The sequence below is a fragment of the Clytia hemisphaerica genome, unplaced genomic scaffold (genome assembly GCF_902728285.1).
Source record: "Clytia hemisphaerica strain Z4C2 unplaced genomic scaffold, Clytia hemisphaerica genome assembly, whole genome shotgun sequence".
NCBI lineage: Eukaryota > Metazoa > Cnidaria > Hydrozoa > Leptothecata > Clytiidae > Clytia > Clytia hemisphaerica.
This window is the reverse complement of record NW_027103648.1, coordinates 1,379,902-1,405,086: the sequence shown is the minus strand read 5'-3', so window position 1 is coordinate 1,405,086 and position 25,185 is coordinate 1,379,902. Positions and strand designations below refer to the sequence as shown.

Genomic DNA, 25,185 nt, shown 5'->3' with positions numbered 1-25,185 from the left:
ATTAAGGATAAGTTCTTCTTCTGCTAGTGGCATCATATGGATCGTCTATATCTTTCAGTCCTATACCACGGTAGGTCTGTACCTAGAAGCGCCTCGAACCATGCAACCTAGTCTTTATCCCGCCAGAATAAAAAAACTAGGTCGAAATTTATTTCTAAGTTGTGAGCGTAAAGGCTCATTTGAAATAAAAAAAATGTAAAGATTTAAAGTAACGGACTGATGGTATCTAATATTAACCATGGAATCCATTTTACGTCAATTTTCCCAACGTATTGTATTTTAAAGGTGCATTATGTTAATTAAAGTATGATTGTAAGCCCAAAGCTTAAGAATCGCTTTAGTAATCGTTTGTTTCTAAACGAAGCAACTTCTCGTGACATAATGAAAAGGGGATCTTATCTATTTTGGGATTGAAGGTTAACGCTATCCTTCCCCTTACCTTTAAAAATAAACATTGGAACAAAATAGTTATCAAAATACCTATTCTATCAAACTTTAAAAGCCATCAATTGATAAATCCTACATAAAAGGTAGGACTAGAAGCGTTTACTATAAGCCATTTTGATTTCTTTCTCGACAACTAATTAAGACTTAAACGTTAATCATAATAAAGGTATAATAATAGGTATTAATTAGTAAAAAGCTAAGGATACTGCTGTACACGTTTTATTCTATAAGAACAAACTATATAAGAACATAAGCCTTCGATGGTCAAAATGTTAAGAACAAGTTAAGCAAATTTTGCGGACCCTAAAACACCCAATTTCTTAGGAAAACGGACCAAAATGCTCACAAAATGGTGAAATTAAGAACATGTTAAGAACATTCTAAGGCTTCAAAAATTTTGGATGTTCTTATAAAAAAACGTGTAAATAAAAAACCTCCCAGTGAGACCTTTTCTTCCAATTGACTAAAAAAGAAATTTTCCTCAATGACATTAGTAAGTAGTTAGTAATAGACAGGGTAAGTGATAATTATGTCACTCGTTAATTAAACTATTGATGGTACTGATCAAGGGTGATCTGGTGACTTGAATTTTCAAAAGAGTTCAAATATTGAAGATTTAATATGCGGGCATTACAGAGCCAAACCTTGGGTAAGATTTCTTTTTTCTCATTTTGGATATAAAATGGAAAAATATTTTAAAAAGTCTTGATATACGTATAATCTATATTCATCTTTGAGTCATATTTAGTTTTTGACAGGATAATCAACAAATTGCTTTGCAAAGTTTTGAGGAGAATTTTACTTAAATTTCATTGATCTTTAAAACACTATTGTCTCAGTGACCCGACGAGAATCTTTTACACAGCTAAATACCAACAGGATGGAAAATGTCTTGTGTTGAGGTTGACCAATATCATTATTCTACTTAAATTTAATTGGTCCTTAAAACACCCCTGTCTCAGTGATCCGGTAAGAATCTTTCAGCCATTGGGATAGAATCCTGCAGCTAAATTTGGGAAGATGGGAAGGGAAATGTCTTACGTTTAGCGGGTGATGATTTTAAATTCTATTCTTTACAGATTAAAAGTTAGGATCTTAAAATAATAAGACTTTCAAACTATAATAAGACTTTCAAACTATAATAAGACTTTCAAACTATAATAAGACTTTCAAACTATAATAAGACTTTCAAACTATAATAAGACTTTCAAACTAGGACAAGATTACAGTGTTATTTTCAAATGTAGAAAAAAATGAATCAGGGATGAATTTTTGGCAGATTTTACCAGTTGTTAAATGGTCCACCGGGTCTGTCAGTCTGTGACACTTTGTTGTTTTTTGTAGCTGATAGAATGAATCATAGTACCTAATGTTCCTAATAGAATGATAGTACCCTAATACTACCTAATAGAATGATAGTACCCTGATAGAATGAATCATAGTACCTAATAGAATGATAGTACCCTAATACTACCTAATAGAATGATACTACCCTGATAGAATGAATCATACTACCTAATAGAATGATAGTACCCTAATACTACCTAATAGAATGATACTACCCTGATAGAATGAATCATACTACCTAATAGAATGATAGTACCCTAATACTACCTAATAGAATGATACTACCCTGATAGAATGAATCATACTAGAATCATGAAAAAAATTAGAACTTCATTGACTTCTAATACTGTCTACCAGAGTCTGGAGATGTTGCTTATGTCTCAATAGAATATCTTTTGGATGTTCTGTTCGAACTCTATGACTTTTAGAAGTAGAAATACGACAGAAAGATTTTAGAGAAAGTTTACAAAATTGAAATTAGAGTAATCCTTCAGCTAAGGAGCTTTGAAAGACCTTCTTGCAAAAATTCTTAAATCATCCAATTAGAGCTACACTTCAATCTTATTAAGATTTCGTGTCATGTTGCATTCCAAACGGTTTCAGAAAATGATTTCTCATATGTAATTATGTACTGCAATGGGGGCGTCACTTCCTAAAATTTATATTCCTAACCAAGTTAAATCAACAATCAAGAAGATATTTAATTCCGTTCAAGAAAAGGCGTAATAGAAGACACCATCGTGTCACGGACCCGGCTGGATGTATTTTTATTTTACTGATAAACGTTGATACAATCGTGTGCGCTATCAGAATCATAAAAAAATGAATGAAGAGACCGGGTTCGAGTTTGGGTGGAACCCCTTCCCTTTGGGGAAAAACAGTCTTTAATTCATTCATGATTAGAAAATAATACCAGCAGAATTCCTCATTGGATTTTTTCAAGCCGTAGGTAGATTTGAAATCCCCCCGACTACGCACAAAATATTTTACATCCCCATTGGTACATCTCAATCCTTCATTTTATCACCCAATGTTTAAACAATTCTTACATAAGGGCTTTTAGGACAATACCCTAAAAGTCCATTCACTTTAAGTTGTGCACTAATCTTCGACGAATGTTTCAATTCAAAAATATTATATACCGAAAAATAATTCAAAAAACTTTAAGAACATGAAGATGAAAAATGAAGAAGAAAAAGATAAACGTTTTAACCTTTGGTGCTAGAAAAAAATTTGGTACAGAAGTGCTTTGAAGCTTTCTACTTTCCTTAAAATTTTAGGTTTGGTTGGTAGTGCAATCCTACTGATAACAATCTTCTGTGCACACGCTGTAGCAGCTGATAAAGATGAATATGAAATAAGTATCGCTGGTCGAATCGCAGAAATCAATATGAAGAATACTCCTTCTTCAGGTACACGTTTTTTTATAAAAACATAAGGCATCTCTTAGGAATTCCTCGAGGGAATTCTTTTGTAATACTCCCGAAACAATCCCACAATGCATCACTTTTTTAGAAATATCAAAAACTCCGATAAGGTCTATTCAGCATTTCTTGATAATTTTTTATTACTTTTTTTTTTGTAGACGATGAAAGGATACCAGTGGAAATGACAACCAACCGTAAAAGACGTGCCGCTTTCTATATCTTCAATAAATGGGACAAAAGTGCAGATGGGCTCGTTTATGTACCCTACGAGCTTTTCCAAATGGGCAGTCAAGGTAAGAGGGGGTCTATCTAACAAATACTGCATTACTAAAAATAGACAAATAGAACGACAAATTTCATATTTTGCCGCCCACAACCCCGACCGAAAGTGACTGTACCCCTACGTATTCATTCCACTTTGTTTATCAATTTAAAGGAACGACAAATTACGTATGCGTGTTTATTAATGCAGCGTTGTTTCAACGTTCATCTAACGTTACATGGACGTTGTGAACATTAGATAAACGTTGAAACAACGTTTTTTCTCAGCTTGGAAGCGGTTAAAGGTTCTATTTTTACATAGTGTTCCCGTTTCATAACAGACACATATTTCATATCAGGACATTGTCTGCCTTTTGTGATATTATGCTGATATAAGCAAAAAGTTGTGTTGTTCTTTTCCTCTTTCTGACCAATTTTGCTCCACATTCGTGTCAATCTAATGTGAACAGCTTGTGAATTAAAATTGATAAGCAAGCAAATGGTATAACTCTTATTTAAAAACAAAACCTTTAAATTACAATCTGTCTGTCACCTTAGTGGTCCATCGTTTCCGCATTTGATTCATCACATTTATTTTTTCACGACACATTCCGCGTGAATAAAGACGCTTTCTAATTGACTCTAAAGAGCCCTAGGATTTTCGGTACATATTTCGTTCGATTTTTTTTTCAGGTCAATTTGCTGTAGCAGCTGCTGCCAGAGAGTTTGAAAATAAAACGTGTATTCGATTACGCGAGAAGAGACCAGAAGATGAACATTTTATACGAGTTATTGACAGCTCCTTAGACGGGTATTAGCATGCACACATTCATTCGTCATATTCTTACCCTTCCAAAAGCATCTAGAATCTGAAAAACAGTTTGCTTAAGTAAAATTAGTCAGGTCCAATTGCGCCATTAGTCTATCAAAACAATTTAAGTGGAGCCTAGGCTACTTAATAAACAGCGAGTTTATGTAACTGTGTTTTTTGCTATTGAGACGGAAAGTTTCTAATTTGACTACATCTAAACTGACTGAGGACAAAGCTGAATATGAACTTTTACCGTTCTTGATTTTGCGGGTCAGAACTGCGGGTTTTTCCAAATCGCTTCAGTCACTCTACCGTCCTCAAAAGTGCAAATACATAAAATCAGTAACATCCCGGCTTCAATGGTTCTCCTTTTGGGAATTGAAAATCCGTTTTTTTGATGAAAAAAGTTATTAAAATGCTATGAAAAAGTTTTAATAAAGAAAGGAGAGTGAACAATAAGGTCATTACTGCGGACAAGGCTTGAACATGAAAAATCAATGAAAAACTATTTTTCCTTTCTTTTTTATAGGTGTAGTTCATCAATCGGGCGAGTAGGTGGTCGACAAACTATCTCCTTAGCAAGTAATGGATGTCAAATAGAAGGAATAGCTATCCATGAGTTCCTCCATGCTTTGGGACTTGGACACACGCAGCAACGTGGTGATCGAGATCGTTTTATGAAAATTGATTGGTCAAATATACAGATAGGTATAAGATTCACCCAGCTCTAACAATGCCGGTTACAGAAAGTACTGAAAGTTTTCATGGGAGAGTATTGATTTTCCATCTGAAATGAAAAAATGGATTTTTACACAACAATTAGCACATATTCTTGAAATATTGGCGAATAATACAGAATTCCAAGACCGAAAAGCTCTTTATACTTTGCTGAGACGGAAATCCGTCTGAGACGGAAGAACTCCCAGCTGATACACAACGTTGTTTCAACGTTCATCTAACGTTATATGGACGTTATTAACATTAGACAAACGTTGAAATAACGTTGTGTGTCAACTGGCTATTAACACGTCACGTAACACGTGATTTCGCGAGTATTTTCTGTAACCACCGTTGTCTAAAAAATATGAAATAGAAATCTTTCAGATGGCTGATACGGAAAACACCACAGCTGCAAAGGGCTATGGCGTAATGTCTTTAATACGGAAATGCCCAAAAAGACCGGATTTTCGCTACTAATTCTGATGAATTTAAACAATATAACTAACTAGCCGTCCCGGCGTCGTCCGAGACGACTTCTTACTCCTTTTAATACGCTCGCTTCGCTCGCTTTTCTATTTTTCAGAAACTTGTAGGGATTTGTATACAAATGTACTTATTTTGCGAGAAGAAATGTTCTTAAATTTAGGCCTTTTTCGTAAAAATTGATGTTTAAAATTTTTAAGGGGACACTAAAATTAATGCACATTAAAAAATATGGTGAAAGTATTTTTAGTTGAATTTTGATATTTCTTCTCCTTATTAAATTGTATAAATTTGTCATAATTTCTTTTGTTGAAAACCTTCAAACAATAATGTTCTTGACTCGCTAAAAATAATGCTCATGCAAAATATTGGTGAAAATTGAGTTAAAAATTTCTCGCGAGAAATCGGTCATACTTTAAACGTGCTTTTTTTTGGGTTTTTGGGAGAGGAAAGACTATTATTTTCCTCACGCAAGGATGAATATAAAAAACAAATAGAAATTCAAATTCAGTATTAGAGGTACTTGGCAACACCGATCACTCCAAAGACCACAGTGCTTTACGGTGGAATATAAAGAGTGCCTTTTTTCAATACCTCTTAACAGAGTCAACAATTATTTAACAATTAAACTCAATGCGTAAGTAAAAGCGTTTTCATTTTGCTATCTCAATAGAACAAAAAATAGCAAACATTGATTAAAAAATTTCATAATTGAATTGGGAATAAGTCATCAACTTTTCTCATATTGTCAAGTCCATTAAATTGAAATGTTCTTATCAGAGTATCAAATAGAAGGGAAATGTCATCGGAGCTTTATTAATCTCAAGGGTAATCATAAATATGATGTCTTTTTGAAAACTCAAATTTTATCTTCGACGTATTCCCATGTGAATCAAAATTATTTCATAACCGACATAAACTTTTTTTTTTTAAACTATAAATTATGCTGATAGTGCTATTGCACAGTCAGTTGTGTTTCTCCATCAAGGAGAAATGTGCTCTCTTGAATGGAAGTGCACTTGGCGAATAGAATTGAATATACAATCAAAAAGGCGCGAAAAAAATTGCCGTGTATTTAAAAATCGCTAGCGAAAAAGCCTCATGCGAGAATGGGAGAGTTCCGATTTAAGCGTATTATAATATAGAAAAGTCTATTCACGATAAGTGTGCACTCTTTTTTCATTTACCTATAACTTTTGAAGGAATTCTTCAATCTTTATAAATTTGGTATCATTGGGAAGATATTAGTGAGTGGAACAATTTGAAATAAAAAAATCTTTAAAAAAATTCTAATAATGAAAATGAAAATGAAGAAGAAAAGAATGAAGACCTTGTAGAAAACTGTTATAACTATCATTTTAACTGAAGTGAATCCTTGATCATCGAACGTCATCACTGTGAAAAAATTTCTCAGAAATAATCATTCAGTCAAAAGATATCAAACAAAGTTATAAGCTGATTGACGTCTAAAAACGTTGTTTACTGCTGTTTTCTGCTGTTTTTTGGATCAATCACTTATTAACTTTGTATCATAACTTTTTATTGAATAAATATTTTAATGAAATTTCTTCATAGTGATGACCTCCTAAGATCAAAGAATCTCTTCAGTGAAAATGACAGTTATAGCACTTTTCTACAAGATCTTCATTTTTTCTTCTTCATTTTCATCTTCATTTTAGAATTTTTTGAAATTTTTTTTATTTCAAATTGTTCCACTCACTAATATCTTTCCAACGATACCAAAATTTTAAAGATTGAAGAATTCCTTCAAAAGTTATAGGTAAAAGAAAAAAAGAGTGCACACTTATCGTGAATAGACTTTAGTGGTGAACACCTGGGCTTTTTTGGTTGCTTCCATCTATATCATCAGAATATTATTAAATCCCCCAAAAAAGACATTTTTGCTCCCACGTTAATGTTAAGGAGATCATCTTTTCTGTCCCAGGAGACGCCTTCAAAAATCTGGTAAATCCAGGAGGTCAAAATGCGAATTGAAATTCGTACGTTTTAAAACTTGAAAAGAACCCAGAGCAGAAAATCCTGGAGTTTTATCAGCCAATTCAATGTTTTTCGGCGATCCAAAGAATATCTGCAATCTGATTCGTTAAAAAGAGTACAATATATCTTGTATTTTACATGTGCAATATAAATTGACGAAAAGATGTTGTTGCATTGTAGCAGTAGAAGCAATCTAACGTCACTTTGCTACTAAAGTGCCCTGCGCTTTTTTCCAACACAAAAAGTGCATTTTTTTGTGTCACCGATAAACCAGTTATCATACATTTGATAACTATTATATATTTTCAGTGGTCAATTTACTTATATTATTATAAATAACTGTCCTTTCGAAATCCAGGAACTTGTCGAGGCTAATCTGACAAACTTCTTATCTGACAAACGCAAACAAAGTATATGTATCCTGGCTATAAAGATTTATTACAATATTTTCAATATAATATTTTTAGGTTTTGAAGGCAACTTTCGAATACCACCTTTGGATTATTTGGATGTGCTTGGTGAACACTTTTGTTATGAATCAGTTATGATGTATGGAAGGTAGGCAGATTGAAGGGGACTTCCTTATACGTTATAAGAACAAACCATATAAGAACATAAGGCTTCGCTTTCCAAAATGTTAAGAACAAGTTAAGAACATTTTAAGGCTTTGTGTGTGGACTCAAAAACATCCTATTTCTTTGAAAAATGGTCAAAAATATTCACAAAATGGTCAAGAACATGTTAAGAACATAAGAACATGTTAAGAGCATTTTTAGGGCCTAAATCTCAAAAAGTTAAGAACATCCGAATGCTTCAAAATTTTAGGACGTTCTTATAAACAAAACGTGCACTTGCCGTAGAAAAAAAATCATGCACTAAAATCACAAATCTTATGAATCCTATTAAGGTTGAATTTTGTAAAACGAACCTTAGGCGGGACTAATTTACCCATTTCCTGTAAATCTAAAGTGAGCAAGCGTACACACAACGTAATTTTTTGAATGAATCTTTCTTCTTCTTTGGCTTAAAAAACGTAATGGGGCGCCGAAATTAGTAATCGAAAGCAATTTTTTGACGCCCTTATCCTTTAATCCCCAAAAGATAAACCATTAAGAAGCATAGGCGGTTTTAAACCATGTCGAACTTATCAGAGGAAGAGATTTTTAATCGTAATCTAATTGTTTTTTAACGATCGTTGCACTCCTTCGCATTTTTCCAATGTACTTGCTATACAGGGTGTCCCTAATAAAAGTATCGAGTTTGAACATGCGATTGAGTAAAAAAGTTTGCGTGTGTTATCGCTAAAATATAAGAACGTTCTCCATCACACAGGCTTATTACAAAAGTTAGTTACAACGTATGAATTAATCGTAATGACAAAGAAAAAAGAGGGAAGTAGTGTAAATATGATAGTTCTACTCCAGCATGCTCAAAGTGAGTGACTCAATGTGTGAAAAACGACTCAATGTGTGAAAAACGACTCAATGTGTGAAAAACGACTCAATGTGTGAAAAACGACTCAATGTGTGAAAAACGACTCAATGTGTGAAAAACGACTCAATGTGTGAAAAACGACTCAATGCGTGAAAAACGACTCAATGTGTGAAAAACGACTCAATGTGTGAAAAACGACTCAATGCGTGAAAAACGACTCAATGCGTGAAAAACGACTCAATGTGTGAGAAAATAATGCTGAAAATGTGTGAAATCAAATATTCCAAACAAGACAAGTGTGAAAAACGACTCAATGTGTGAAAAATAATGCTGAAATTTTGCTCCCACAAACCTAATTTAAGCTATGGGTAAATATTCTATCTTTTTCATTAACGAGAAAAATGAGCTTCGTTCGAGTTTGCTCTAAGATCTGGAATACTTGGTTCACTACTAGAGGATTTCTTTACTCCCTTGGATTTATATTTTTTACGCTATCTCTCTGTTAAACAATGGCAACACCAAATCAAAAAAAGAAGTTTATCCTGTTCAGATGCTCCAAAGAAGAAACGGTGTTTCAAGAGCAGAATTTCAAGGTGGAAGAATGACCGAACCTTAAATTTCAATGTCGAAAACTACTTTGATCAAGAAGAGGAATTCTTTATCATAACTCAAAAACTTAGTGGGCAACATACCAACTCGATCATTTTCTCTCCTGACAAAGCTGATCTTCTCATCGCTAATGTCACTGGTTATCTTTTGGAATGGAAACGAAAGAAGTTCAAAAATGAAATGCAAAACGTGTTTTTTAAGATCATGCGAGAAAAAGTCTTGCAAGTGCGGCGAGAAATGTGTGAAGGATGTTTGGAAGACTACCCAAGTCAACTTCATCACTACTGTCTCACAACGGAGACTAAGCAATTTGTAGAAGATGCATTTTTGAATCTCCTTAAAGTGGTCGATGAAGAGGAAGCCAACGAAATTTGCAACAAGACGCTACAGATGAATGGTGAAATCAAATATTCCAAACAAGAACTCTTAGTTGATGAACAATGGGTCAGAAATTTGAAACAATTAATTTTAAAATATTTAAATTGTTAAATTATTTTATTACTCATAATATACCGTTACATAAAATTAGAAAATAAATAAATAAAGCTATAAATGAAATAATCAAATTGTTGTCTTTACATCTGTATTGATCTCTTATAGAAAAATGAATGTCATCAATATAATAAATCAGCGTGTGAATATAATCCACGTGTTCGATTTTCTTTTGTTGGGTACAGTTCTTTACACCTTTTGCTTTCTTTGATTGAATTGAGACCAGTCTCTTTTTATCTTTGTAGTGAGCGTGATGGTACATTGAGTACATCTTCGCTTTTAACTTGATAATACTCTCATTCAGCAAAGCCTTAAAAATAACTCACTTTCGTCTTACTTACATTAAGGCAGCTGAGCTTGACGAAAACCTCAAATAACTTCAATAAAATACCTTGAAGACTTTCAAAAAGCGAACGTTCCCAAATTCATTCTTTACAATTAAAAATAAGACGTCATTGTTTTCTTTAATTTGAATTACTGATGCCTTGGTCATTTTTTATTACAACAATACTCCATTTCATTTATATTTATACATTTCTTCTAGCTTTTGTTAGTGCTAACATCCTTGTCCTGTTACTTTTATTCTTAAACAACGTAGCTGAAACTTAAAGCATCATATATATTATCATGATGATTCAGTAACCCTACCTTACGCTAAATGCTTGACCTCGGGTGAAATGATTGACCCAAAGAATAAAAGAAATAAAATACAAGTATAATCTAATCAGAGAGCAATATATTCAGAGCTTTAATGAAAATACAAGTGTCCATTACAGAGATCGATTCGTTTCATTCTTTCATTTCATCATTTGAAAATTGAATTATTTGTCGATGAATCAAAAACCGACGTTTTTCAATGGCAAAATCCAATGCTTCCTCAAAGTCCATATCTTCTTCGTCTCTAACTCTTTTGCAAAGTTTGCATGATGGCTTTATGAGTTATATTCTTTTTCATTGCCCGGAGAAAAAGGATCTTGTATTTATAAATTTCATTAATTGATAAACCAGTCTCTTCGCATTCGTTGAACATGGTCTCCCAGATATTTATCGTCTCTTCATCACCTTGAGATTGTTCACTGTCATCAGAATCAGAATCTTCATCATTGGACATTGACTCACTGTCTGGATAATCCTCATCTTCTTCCTCTTCAGATTCTTCAGGGTGGGCTTTTGCAACATGGCGATTGTAGTTGCTTTTTGTGGAAAAGGTCTTTTCGCAATCGTCACATTCGTACATCGTCGCCCTTGGTTTTAAACATTATGAAGAAATGGAATCTTTTCTTGCCAATTTATAGGTCAAATGCAAGAGGAATCCGATAAAGGGTTTCTCTTTAGGATCTTGGATTCTTCTTCTTCAATTGAATACGCTCATGTCTTTTTTTCTTTTCTTTACAATCGATTTTGGGACTAAACTAGCTTGATCGTATTCTACATTTCCTAGTCTATTTTATTAATTATTTTGGGATTATTACCTAGTTTTTGTTTGGGATTACCTTATCCCTATTAAAGATTACCTAATCCCTCTTTGGGATTACCTAATCTAAGGCAATCCTTTTTGAGATCACCTAATCCATGTTTAAGATTACCTAATCTTTAATTGGGATTATACTGAATCCATGTTAATATGTTTTGGAGATCACCTAATCCCTGTTTAAGATTACCTAATCCTTCACTTAATCTCTCTTTGGGATTACCTAATCTCTGTTTGGGTTTACCTAATTCAAGCTAATCCTTATCTCAGATCACCTAACCCCTATTATAAGATTTCCTAACCCCTCTTTGTAATTACCTGATTCAAGTAAATCTTTTAGAGATCACCCAATCCCTTTATTACTAGATTACCTAATCCCTCTTTGGGATCAACTAATCCTCATTTGAGATTATATAATCCCTTGGTTTTTTTCTTCCAATTCACATCAATAACTGAAATCGCTGGGCGGGGAACGCCTCCGGCGTTCCTTTTTAACAAAAAGGAAAACCTTTGGTAAGTGGTGGTACAGGGAACGCCGGAGGCGTTCCCCGCCCAGCGATTTCAGTTATTGATGTGAATTGGAAGAAAAAATCCAAGGGATTATATAATCTCAAATGAGGATTAGTTGGTCCCAAAGAGGGATTTGGTAATCTAGTAATAAAGGGATTGGGTGATCTCTAAAAGATTTACTTGAATCAGGTAATTACAAAGAGGGGTTAGGAAATCTTATAATAGGGGTTAGGTGATCTGAGATAAGGATTAGCTTGAATTAGGTAAACCCAAACAGAGATTAGGTAATCCCAAAGAGAGATTAAGTGAAGGATTAGGTAATCTTAAACAGGGATTAGGTGATCTCCAAAACATATTAACATGGATTCAGTATAATCCCAATTAAAGATTAGGTAATCTTAAACATGGATTAGGTGATCTCAAAAAGGATTGCCTTAGATTAGGTAATCCCAAAGAGGGATTAGGTAATCTTTAATAGGGATAAGGTAATCCCAAACAAAAACTAGGTAATAATCCCAAAATAATTAATAAAATAGACTAGGAAATGTAGAATACGATCAAGCTAGCTTAGTCCCAAAATCGATTGTAAAGAAAAGAAAAAAAGACATGAGCGTATTCAATTGAAGAAGAAGAATCCAAGATCCTAAAGAGAAACCCTTTATCGGATTCCTCTTGCATTTGACCTATAAATTGGCAAGAAAAGATTCCATTTCTTCATAATGTTTAAAACCAAGGGCGACGATGTACGAATGTGACGATTGCGAAAAGACCTTTTCCACAAAAAGCAACTACAATCGCCATGTTGCAAAAGCCCACCCTGAAGAATCTGAAGAGGAAGAAGATGAGGATTATCCAGACAGTGAGTCAATGTCCAATGATGAAGATTCTGATGACAGTGAACAATCTCAAGGTGATGAAGAGACGATAAATATCTGGGAGACCATGTTCAACGAATGCGAAGAGACTGGTTTATCAATTAATGAAATTTATAAATACAAGATCCTTTTTCTCCGGGCAATGAAAAAGAATATAACTCATAAAGCCATCATGCAAACTTTGCAAAGAGTTAGAGACGAAGAAGATATGGACTTTGAGGAAGCATTGGATTTTGCCATTGAAAAACGTCGGTTTTTGATTCATCGACAAATAATTCAATTTTCAAATGATGAAATGAAAGAATGAAACGAATCGATCTCTGTAATGGACACTTGTATTTTCATTAAAGCTCTGAATATATTGCTCTCTGATTAGATTATACTTGTATTTTATTTCTTTTATTCTTTGGGTCAATCATTTCACCCGAGGTCAAGCATTTAGCGTAAGGTAGGGTTACTGAAACATCATGATAATATATATGATGCTTTAAGTTTCAGCTACGTTGTTTAAGAATAAAAGTAACAGGACAAGGATGTTAGCACTAACAAAAGCTAGAAGAAATGTATAAATATAAATGAAATGGAGTATTGTAATAAAAAAATGACCAAGGCATCAGTAATTCAGATTAAAGAAAACAATGACGTCTTATTTTTAATTGTAAAGAATGAATTTGGGAACGTTCGCTTTTTGAAAGTCTTCAAGGTATTTTATTGAAGTTATTTGAGGTTTTCGTCAAGCTCAGCTGCCTTAATGTAAGTAAGACGAAAGTGAGTTATTTTTAAGGCTTTGCTGAATGAGAGTATTATCAAGTTAAAAGCGAAGATGTACTCAATGTACCATCACGCTCACTACAAAGATAAAAAGAGACTGGTCTCAATTCAATCAAAGAAAGCAAAAGGTGTAAAGAACTGTACCCAACAAAAGAAAATCGAACACGTGGATTATATTCACACGCTGATTTATTATATTGATGACATTCATTTTCTATAAGAGATCAATACAGATGTAAAGACAACAATTTGATTATTTCATTTATAGCTTTATTTATTTATTTTCTAATTTTATGTAACGGTATATTATGAGTAATAAAATAATTTAACAATTTAAATATTTTAAAATTAATTGTTTCAAATTTCTGACCCATTGTTCATCAACTAAGAGTTCTTGTTTGGAATATTTGATTTCACCATTCATCTGTAGCGTCTTGTTGCAAATTTCGTTGGCTTCCTCTTCATCGACCACTTTAAGGAGATTCAAAAATGCATCTTCTACAAATTGCTTAGTCTCCGTTGTGAGACAGTAGTGATGAAGTTGACTTGGGTAGTCTTCCAAACATCCTTCACACATTTCTCGCCGCACTTGCAAGACTTTTTCTCGCATGATCTTAAAAAACACGTTTTGCATTTCATTTTTGAACTTCTTTCGTTTCCATTCCAAAAGATAACCAGTGACATTAGCGATGAGAAGATCAGCTTTGTCAGGAGAGAAAATGATCGAGTTGGTATGTTGCCCACTAAGTTTTTGAGTTATGATAAAGAATTCCTCTTCTTGATCAAAGTAGTTTTCGACATTGAAATTTAAGGTTCGGTCATTCTTCCACCTTGAAATTCTGCTCTTGAAACACCGTTTCTTCTTTGGAGCATCTGAACAGGATAAACTTCTTTTTTTGATTTGGTGTTGCCATTGTTTAACAGAGAGATAGCGTAAAAAATATAAATCCAAGGGAGTAAAGAAATCCTCTAGTAGTGAACCAAGTATTCCAGATCTTAGAGCAAACTCGAACGAAGCTCATTTTTCTCGTTAATGAAAAAGATAGAATATTTACCCATAGCTTAAATTAGGTTTGTGGGAGCAAAATTTCAGCATTATTTTTCACACATTGAGTCGTTTTTCACACTTGTCTTGTTTGGAATATTTGATTTCACACATTTTCAGCATTATTTTCTCACACATTGAGTCGTTTTTCACGCATTGAGTCGTTTTTCACGCATTGAGTCGTTTTTCACACATTGAGTCGTTTTTCACACATTGAGTCGTTTTTCACGCATTGAGTCGTTTTTCACACATTGAGTCGTTTTTCACACATTGAGTCGTTTTTCACACATTGAGTCGTTTTTCACACATTGAGTCGTTTTTCACACATTGAGTCGTTTTTCACACATTGAGTCGTTTTTCACACATTGAGTCACTCACTTTGAGCATGCTGGAGTAGAACTATCATATTTACACTACTGAGGGAGAGCTTAAAATACAATTTTGTGAATACACACTTAAAACTTTCTACTCAATCGCATGTTCAAACTCGATACTTTTATTAGGGACACCCTGTATTGCCTTAATTCCGCCATTGAAGGAGAAGAGCTGCCTCGCTATGCTTTTGTATCATTATAACTAAAATTAAAAGAGTGAGTGAGTTGCGATATGAGGATTTGAAAAATATATGCAGTGTCTCCATAGCTCGAAGCTCTTTAACTCGAACATTTTTTCAAGACTTTTTAATTAACAATAAACAAACTTGCGTTCCCCATGCAGTTCGAGACCGGGGAGGGGGCACTCGAGGTAAACGACCCATCGTACGTGCGGCCCATATGGCCCAGGGTTCTTTTTCAAAACTTCCCAAAGTGCACTGTAAGAGTCGAAATGAGCAAAGATGAGAAAAATTGTACTCTAAGGGTGTAAAATTTGTAAAATATGACCATATTTTACCTAAGAAAGGTAAAAAATTCTCAAAATAATTCGGGTCGATTTTCCACCAAAATTTACTCAAATTTGGCCTAATCTTCTCTACACTTAAGGGTCCGATTCCAAAGGCCTAATTTTGGGCCGCATTTGTGGTCTTTTTCGAGTCCCCACCCCGGGAGTTCGAGTTATGTAAACTCCACTGTGTATACTTTTATTTCGGCTTATAGGAGGGATTTTGCAATTGACCGGTCAAAAGATGTCATCTCTACACCAGGATACGACGGAATAATTGGCCAGCGAGTGACATGGGCAAAATGTGATATCGACCAAATTAATCGTTATTATCATTGCGAAGATTATGTGAAAATCAAGGGCCCTGGTGAATAACCTGGAGATGCTGTAAATATTGAAAGAAAGAGAGAGACAAAATTTATTTAAACAATATTTTATATTAATGTTATGTGTGCCTTTTTTTTTGAAAAGATACCACTGTAGCCTGGGGGTACTAGGTTTGCGAGAAGACGGGTATGTCCGAGCCAAAGCGTGAAAATTGTCCCTTAGAAAGACTGAATTTTGTCAATTATTTTGACGTTTTTGCCTCCCTTATTTAGACAGTCTATTATCATAAGTCACAGTCTATATTATCAAATTTTTGGTCCAAATTTCAAAAATGTTTCTCTTCCTGGGCGCGGTAGATAAAATCTTCAATAGAAAAAAGCACACACCCCTTTTGGATGCCACTGCTATAGTGAGATGTGAGAATTTGATTTATTATGTTATAACTGGGTTTATTATTTATATGTAGAAAAATAAAGAAAAAAACATATGATACTGTGACCTTTGCCAGCCAGCCTAACTCTTCTTTTATTTGGACACCCAATGTAAATGTAGAATTTCTCTGATGAATGTAAAATTTAATCATCTTTAAGGTTTAGAATTTTCCTGCGGGTAACTTGATTCGATTAGAGCAGAGAAATCCGAACTTTGCACATCGTCAAAGAGCGACTGCCATTTCCCTTCAAGAGGAAATAAACCAACCTCTTCAGAGCTTTTTAACGTAGCGGCCGCCAAAAAGGGCTTTAGAAAAACGGGTTCAGAATTAGTTGTTTCCATTTGATTCGCACGAAAAATATAACAAGTAAGCAAAAATGCCGACGATTAGTTACCGACATATTGAAATTTTAGAATTTCTGGAATTGAATACCTAAATATCCTCAAAGGAAATATTGTAAGCAACCAAACGGGGATAGATTGTTCAGTTTTGACATTTTCCCTCGATAGAATGGCATTTTGACGGTTCCGACCTTCAAGTATTTAGAAGTTGCCATGGGGGTCAGCGATTGTTATATAAGTGTTCATGGTTCATTTCATATTAAATTTATGGGATTGATTTTTCGGTTACTTTTGATAAAGGTCAGAGTATTTTTTTAAATCTTCAAATATGTTTCACTGAACATAATAAATTATTTTGAATCTAAATGATTTGAATAGTTGTATTGAAGATAACTTAGATCTGAACAACTTTTCCAAATTCAACTATGACATACGTGATCTTTGGCACGTTTCTTGAAATGCTTGAGTTAAACAATTTTATTCAGGCTAACAAAATGGAAGTTTCAGGGGTACCCTATCTATACTGCCTTTCCTATCAATTTTCCCCGGTATTTGGCACATCAGCTGTCTGGATGAGAACAAAATTCCGCCATCCAAAATTTCTTTCAATTCAAACTTTTGACTAGAAAATTCTGAAATTCGACCGATTTTTTGCTGGATTTTTCCTGACCAGAAGCAGTGGTGTATTGAAGCCAGAGAACACTTATCGTAATGTTAAGCTTAAGCAGATTATTTCATTACATATATTGAGTTTTTAGAATTCTTTTAAAGGCGTTTGTGCAATCAGCGTTTCTTTTGGGTAATTCCATCACTTTTTGACAAAAAAAAGAAACCATAGGACACGCACTTTTTTATGTGTTGGTTGGGTGGAGCATGTTGCATTGCACCAAGGCGAAAAAAACTTCTCGTGTCCCTAAGCCTTTTTAAGATTTAAAAAAGGAATCCTTTCACTGATTTTCAAGTGCGTAACAAAAATTACCAAGCCATTAATAAATTTTCAATTCCTCTGTACGGTACTTTAATCGGTTTCTAATACACCTTTTCGACCGTAGCCGCCAATTGCCGCGCGGGCATTTTTTTGTCCGTTTTACTACCCTAAAACCGTCCCAGTCATTTCTTGTGATTTGATTGGTTACATTTGTTCTCACTGAGTGCGCATTGAATTTGACGCCACAGCGTTTTATTCATACGCTGTGACACTCACGGTAGAAGTTCCCGAAACATCAGAGTTTTTTCTCGCCTAGGTCGATTTTCGATAGTCGAATCGGTCATCTTCTACACGTGGCTTTTATAAATACACCCACAATTTTTTAAGCCTTTGGATGTTCATAACTTTTGAGTTTTATGCCTAAAGATGTTCTTAACATATTCTTATTTTGACCATTTTGTTAATATTTTTGACCATTTTCCTAAAAAATAGGGTGTTTTTGAGTCCACAAAGCCTTGAACTGTTCTTAACTTGTTCTTAACAGTTTGGCCAGCGAAGCCTGATGTTCTTATATAGTTTTTTCTTATAAAAACCGTGTATCTCAAAGTCAAAAAATATTTTCGAGAATAAATCAATCAATTTTTAATTTCTATTTTTCACTTTCATGACTCATATTTTCAATTTTCTACTCAATTAGAACTAACAGTTCCGACAGGTCATGAAAACAAAACATTCAGACATTCATTTTTGCAAAAGGTTCCCAAGCTTTTTTCTCACGGCACAAAATTTCTAATGATCTAGTTTTTTATTACCATGGCAACGCACCTCATACGATTAAACTGTGAAAAAAATCAATCATTCGATGAATTTAGTGATGCTTTTGACCATGAATTGGGCATCATAAATTTTTGAGACTGCTTATAAAAGATCTTTGAACTTTTTGTATATTGATCTGATTTTGAATAGAAAAAGAAAATGAACAAATTCAAAATTGAAAAAATTCGAAATATACATTCACGAAAAATGAGCAAGCAAGTCTAAAGATATAAAAGAGGAACTTTCTTTGTTGAAAATCATTTTATTTGATGAACTTCAAAGACAGGCTTAAATTAAGTGGAAGAAAACATAACTAGCAGACAAACGACAATGACACTGAGGCATCGCTTCACTGAAAATATGAAATATTTTTTGGCTGGTATACTTTTTTTCTGTGTCATATATTACTTCCAAGGATCCGAAAAACGAACCAATCTTCAAGAAGAAATGAAAGAATTCAATAAAAAGTTCCAGAATGGTTTCCCAAGGCAAAAGATACGAGAACGTCTTTCAAGGAAAAGTTTCTTTGATCCAAAACTGATTTTATTTTACACCGAATTCTTTGGTACGCGTCCATGGAAACGACATTTTGTTCGGGAGAATCTCAAATGTAGAATGAAGATTCCATGTCATGTTTCATTCGATCCAGAAAGATTCGTAGATAGCCACGCGGTTATTTTTCATTTATTAGATATTAAATATTTTGAAGAGCTGCGCATGCTTAATGCTCATCCAATCAGATCAAAGCAAATATGGATCATTTTCACAATGGAAAATCCATTAAGTGCAATCTTTAATCCGGAATTAGACGACTTGTTCAATTTTACTATGAGTTATCGAGCCGAATCTGATTTCCGGTTTTCATACGGGTATTATTACCCGCGGAAAGAGCCGGCCGATCAACTAAGAACCGTACCGACACCAAAAGTGAACTTCGCAGTAACCAAAAGTAAACAGGTTGCTTGGCTAGTTTCAAATTGTGGCAAATTTAGAGACAGCTTAGTACAAAAGTTGGAAAAAAACTCATATATAACTACATATGTCGGAGGGAAATGTTCAAAATATTACAAAAACCAGTTAAAATGTAAAGGACATATATGCAATGAAACGCTAAGTGAGCATAAATTTTATTTAGCATTCGAGAATAGCTTTTGCCCAGATTACGTGACCGAGAAGTATTGGTTTCATCCAATTCAGAACCATATGATCCCAATTGTTCTGGGAGGAGCAAATTACAAAGACCCAAAATTGGCGATCCCAGGGTCGTTTATTGATGTGTTCGATTTTAAGAGTCCAAAACATTTGATGGATTATATACTAGAAATCGACTATGACGATACATTGTTTAACTCTTATTTTGATTGGAGGAATAAATATGAATTTTTCTCAGAAGATTGGGAATGTCACAAGGCTGTGAATGACATTTGTACTAAAATGAATACTGATGAATTTCTAAATAATGATTTTTCAGCATTGAGAAAAGCTGAAAATCGAACAATTTCTAAGGAATTGAATGATAAAGAAGCTTGTTATGCGAGAGAATGGTTATTTAAAATGTGGTTACATAAAAAGTAACTGGATGAGTAATTTTTAGTCCCATTTGTTTTTTGATTAGTTTAAGGTAATGAAAAATATTTTCAAGGAAAATAGAATTTAATATAAGGAAAATGCTCATAATTTGAGTTACTTTCTTTAACCAATGGTCCAAATTTCTGCATAAAGAAACTTTTTGAATTGGTGAGCTACTTGTGCTTTTCACTGTAGCTAAACAAAAAAGTAGACTAGAGTCTACTTTTAGCTGAATTTTGCTTTGTAATAATTTCTTATGACACTGAGTCCAGTGAAGTAGACTAGGAGCGTTTGGCGAGGTTGCCATTTTGAGAGAAAATGTTAAAAATCCAAATGACAACAAAACTACTTGGAGTTGAAAGATATAATCAAAAATGAAAAACAAACATACGACTTGAAGTCGAAAATTTCGCCTAAAGATTAAACTGCATGGGAAAAAACAAGAAGTAGAGATGGAAGCTAATCTGAAATCTACTTTACATCGAGCCTTGATGAAACAATTTTATATGAACAACGAGGCTCAAAATCGCTAAAAAGATAAGATCAATTTACGAAAAATGGTTGTTTAATTCTTAAGAACTAATAACTGACTCAATAACGGCCTTAATGCGTTTACCAACTACCAGCAAGTGACGAATATTTTTCCCCGACGAAGTTTTCCCCGATAAGGTAAATATGTTCATATTGCGCGCCATCCCATGTTTACTTTGTAAAAACTAATTACCGAAGGGTATATCACCGTCTATTAACATGGCCCCCGGCGTGCGCATCGAATTGAGGGGGCCAAAAAAATATGTCGCCCACCATGATTGGGTGACGAAGAAAATTTTCGACTTTTTGCCCTTATTTCACCCCTCTAAACGGTATATATAAGATTTTTCAAACTAAAAAAAAAATACTTTGCAAAATATTGGGGGGGCCATGGCCCCCCTGGCCCCCCCGGTGACGGGGGCCATGATTAAGAGTTATTGATTTGATTCTTATAAAGTATATGCTTATAAGAAAAAGAAATATGCTTATATTGCGCGCCATGCCATGTTTACTTTGTAAAAACTAATTACCCAAGGGTATATCACCGTCTATCAAGAGTTATTGATTTGATTCTTATAAAATATATGCTTATAGGAAAAATAAATATGCTCATATTGCGCGCCATCCCATGTTTACTTTGAAAGAACTAATTACCGGACGCTATATCACCTTCTATCGAGTGTTATTAATTTGATTCTTATAAAATATATGCTTATAAGAAAAATAAATATGCTTATATTGCGCGCCATCCCTTGTTTACTTTGTAAGAACTAATTACCGAAGGGTATATCACCGTCTATCAAGAGCTATTGATTTGATTCTTATAAAGTATATGCTTATAAGAAAATAAAGAAAAAATCCAAACTGTGAAGCTAAAGACACAAATGTGACGTAATCCAAAGAAAACCCGCGAAAATCGTCCGTGATTATACGAGCGTGTAATTTGTAAATTAAATTTAGTGAGTTTGTCCACCGTATCCGAGAACTTTCGTTTTCTAAATTTTTTATTACACCGCCGCCAACAGGGGGGGGGGGGGTCGGTACTAAAATTTCAGACATCATGACTTTTAGTGACGTGGTGGTATTACAAAAAAAGCCTAAAAGCATTTTAGTACCATGTGTACTAAAATCCCAAATTAGGTGGGGTCTTCAAGAAATTTAAGAAAAATTTTAGTACATGAGTACTAAAAACCACCAAATTTTAGGAAATTTAACTATTGACTGAGCATTTTAGGCAAAATGAAAAAATAAAAAATCTCTATATAAGATTTAAATACGTCCCTGTGTCACAAATTAAGCAAAAATTTTGTCCCCGGTGGTAAAATACCCTTGAATTTCAGCCCCACTGGGAAATTGACTTTGATTTCATCCCCACTCAAAATTCCATGTTTAAAAATTGCACTCCAAAACCATATCCCCACTGGGTTTTTAACCTTGGAACAATAGAATTTCTATCCCCATTAGCATTTCAATAGGAAATTTTATCTCAACTGAGGAAAAAGGTTCCTCTGGCTGCCTCTGGGGCTGTGAAACACCCATGTTTCAATTTAATTGTTCTGCTTTTATATACTATGGAATAAAAAATGTTTTCGAAGTTGAATGCTTTGTTTTTTGTAAAGAACCGTGGATAACTGGATAGAAAAGAAATAGCAAGCTGTAAATTAGAGGTGAAAAATAATAACCAATCAATCTTTGCAATAACTAAAGTAGAGCAGAGCAAAAGTGTCTTGACTGTTTCTGAGTCTTTATCTAGAAAAGATAGAGATAGATCAGGTTCATTGACAGCTTAAACAACCAGAGTTGGCATTTTGTTGAAAGTCCAAAGACCCGCATTCTTCGAACCGAATTCCAAAATAAGCCTTATTTAGGTGGTCACTATGCTAAAATGTCAAAATAAATTTTAGTACATGTGTACTAAAATTCCTTTTTCAAAAATTAGGTGGGGGTATGTCAAAAATCGTCAAAAAACCTTGTAGTACTCATATATGTCTTGGATTTTAGTACCGACTCCCCCCCCCCTGCCGCCAATCCCTTATTCTCAGATAAAAACATTGCTTCATACTGTTTTTACCTTCCAAAAACGACTAAAATCTGATACCACTGGACCACTTAATCGCGCCAATAAAAAAGCTTTAAGTGGATCCCGGGCTACTGGACAAGTAAAAGTAAAGTAGGTATTCTCAAAAACATTTTTTGGAAATTAAAAAGATGCGAGCAATAAGTTCGGGTCATTTTGAAGTTGCAAACGAAGATATTGAGCTGTTCCAGTAATAGTCTGTACCCCCTATTTTGAGGTGGCGTGACGTCCAGGGTGGTATTATGGAAAATAAAAATTCCAGGGGGTTCGGGTTTATCAAGTGTCAAAATCCAGGGTGATCAATAAAACGCGGGGAGAAAAACCAGTATGGTCAGTAAAATGAGGTCGAAAATCCATAGTGGTCCAAAAATGAGAAAAGAAATCCAAGATGGTCCTAAAAAAATACAAGAAAGCCTAAGCGGCGTAAAGGCCCAGCAGTGTTGGCAGTGTCAACATATTTTTTTGTTGCAGAGTTGCAATACAAATTTATAGGAGTAAATCTTTTTGATGTATTGACTCGAGTCGTGCGAGCGATTAAATTTAATTACTTTAATATTTTGAGAGAAAGAACGATATGACCATATAAGTTGGAGGTATTAATTATATGCGGTTTTTTCTTACGCATGCGCACAATAAAAAGTCAGATAATTCTATTTTAGCCTGGACGAGTCAATTGATAATTGCGTGCATAGGCCCCGACAAAGTCAAATCTTTTCGACCAGTTACGTTTTAAAGGCCCATACCGCTGCGCGCTGGGCCAAAAAGGAAAATCGAGTGGGTGACATTTATGCTAAAAAATAGACCTCCTCAACATAGAGTGGTAAGAAATTTTCTGGAATACATGTTTTTTTTTATAAGCAAGTGTATGCCCCTTGGTCAGGCTCGTGTATGCTTAAGTTCTCAAAGCATCCAGGCATAGTTTATGCTTATTATATGCTTAAGAATTATGCTTATGATTCACCCCGAGCCAAGTTTTTTAATGAAATTTCAGAAATTTTGTAAAAAATTTGTTCAGATTTTGGGAGCAGTGGAATGTAGCTAGCCGTGGAATGTCTTATTTTTTACTTGACCTCTACCAAACCAGATAAAAATGAAACAAAAACATATAAAAATGACAACTTGAAAAATATTTTAGGCTGACATATATGCTCATGTTATGCTTAGGAATTCTGCAAATCTGAGCCTTCATATGCTTATAAACGTTATGCTTATAAAAAAAAACATGTACCTATTTTAGACTTCAGGCAGAGTACGCTTTTCATTAAGTTATTGCTCAACTTATTTGCTGATAAAAATTCAACGATGCACTCAAAGTTGGCAAAAGTGACCAATCTTTTTCATGTAATTTTTGGCATAACTAAAGTATAGTGGCACAATATTACAAAATACTCCATTAATACAAAGATCCAAGCGAAAGAAAAGCAAAATGTCAAGGGGTCAGAATTTTGTTCGACTTCCTTTGTATAAAAGGTCGAGCAGTTAGTTATATCCGTTTACAACGTCACTTGATGATGTGACGGACATTGTGACGGACATTTGACGTGTTATGAACTTATATAAACTTTCTATCTACAATGTACACCATAAGAATATCATCTCCAGTTGGATCACAACTTCACTTTAAAGGTTAGCGATTGGTCAAAATGTCTTGAGCTGGTTGGAAAAATGTTGAAAAATCTTCATATATACAAGTAGATTTTTCGTACGAAACCTGTCGTGGAGCTCTCATTTTTGCAAAAAAATGACCATAATGAGACTTAAAGGCTTGGGGACACGAGAAGATTTTTCGCATTGGTGCAATATAACATGCTCCATCCCACCAACAAAAGAAAAAAGTGCGTGTCCCATGGTTTCTTCTTTTGCTTCATGGGACAAAAAGTGAGGGAAATACCCAAAAGACACGATTCGAATTAATTTTGCTCCATTGTTTCAGGGACAAAAGTGAGATTTCACTTTTCTATGGTAGAAAGAAAAATGGGGTGGCGACACCAGAAAGCTTTTCAGGTTGGTGGGATGGAGCATGTTGCATTGCACCAACGCGAAAAAAACTTCTCGTGTCCCCAAGCCTTTACGCTGAAAATTGATTTCTATTTCTTGTTTCAGTACAATAAAAACATGTTTTACGAGTTGACGATGTTCTTGATAGCATTTATAACATTTGCTTCTACACAGGGAGGTAAGGAAAAATTATTTGTACCTCATCTTTCTCAAAGCTAAATTCACGTTTCTTATAAGAACGTTTTTAAATGATTCGGGTTTCTAAACTTTTTGAGTTTTAAAGCCTAAAAATATTATTAAATGGTTTTATTTTTACCATTCATTTTGTTTACCATATATTGGTCCGTTCCTAAGAGATAGGGTGTTTTTGTTACGCATCTTCGCAAAAAAAAATTCAATCTTGTTTCAGTTTGAAGTAAATTCTCTCACTTCAAATATTAGACGATGCTATTGTCCGTATAGTATATTATTATGATATAACATAGTTTGTATATTATAAAACGTAATTTGTTGAGCGGCGGATAGAGTCTGTGTTTACGACAACAGCTACCCCCCCCCCCCCGAAAAAAACTCCCGTCTTCACGT

At 34.2% G+C, this 25,185-nt stretch overlaps 2 protein-coding genes across 2 annotated transcripts; both read left to right on the top strand.

The window, feature by feature from the left end:
* Positions 1–959: 959 nt before the first annotated feature.
* LOC136803078 (high choriolytic enzyme 1-like) lies at positions 960–16,163 on the top strand. Its single transcript, XM_067059827.1, has 7 exons — positions 960–1,096; positions 3,075–3,206; positions 3,380–3,514; positions 4,176–4,293; positions 4,823–5,001; positions 7,962–8,052; positions 15,796–16,163. The coding sequence occupies exons 1-7, from the start codon at positions 1,069–1,071 to the stop codon at positions 15,953–15,955; spliced, it is 843 nt and encodes a 280-aa protein (XP_066915928.1). The 5' UTR covers positions 960–1,068; the 3' UTR covers positions 15,956–16,163.
* Positions 16,164–18,690: 2,527 nt separating this feature from the next.
* Positions 18,691–20,047, top strand: LOC136803076 (4-galactosyl-N-acetylglucosaminide 3-alpha-L-fucosyltransferase FUT6-like). Its single transcript, XM_067059826.1, has one exon. It carries the CDS (start codon positions 18,756–18,758, stop codon positions 19,998–20,000), a length of 1,245 nt encoding a protein of 414 aa, XP_066915927.1. The 5' UTR covers positions 18,691–18,755; the 3' UTR covers positions 20,001–20,047.
* The last annotated feature ends 5,138 nt before the right edge of the window (positions 20,048–25,185 follow it).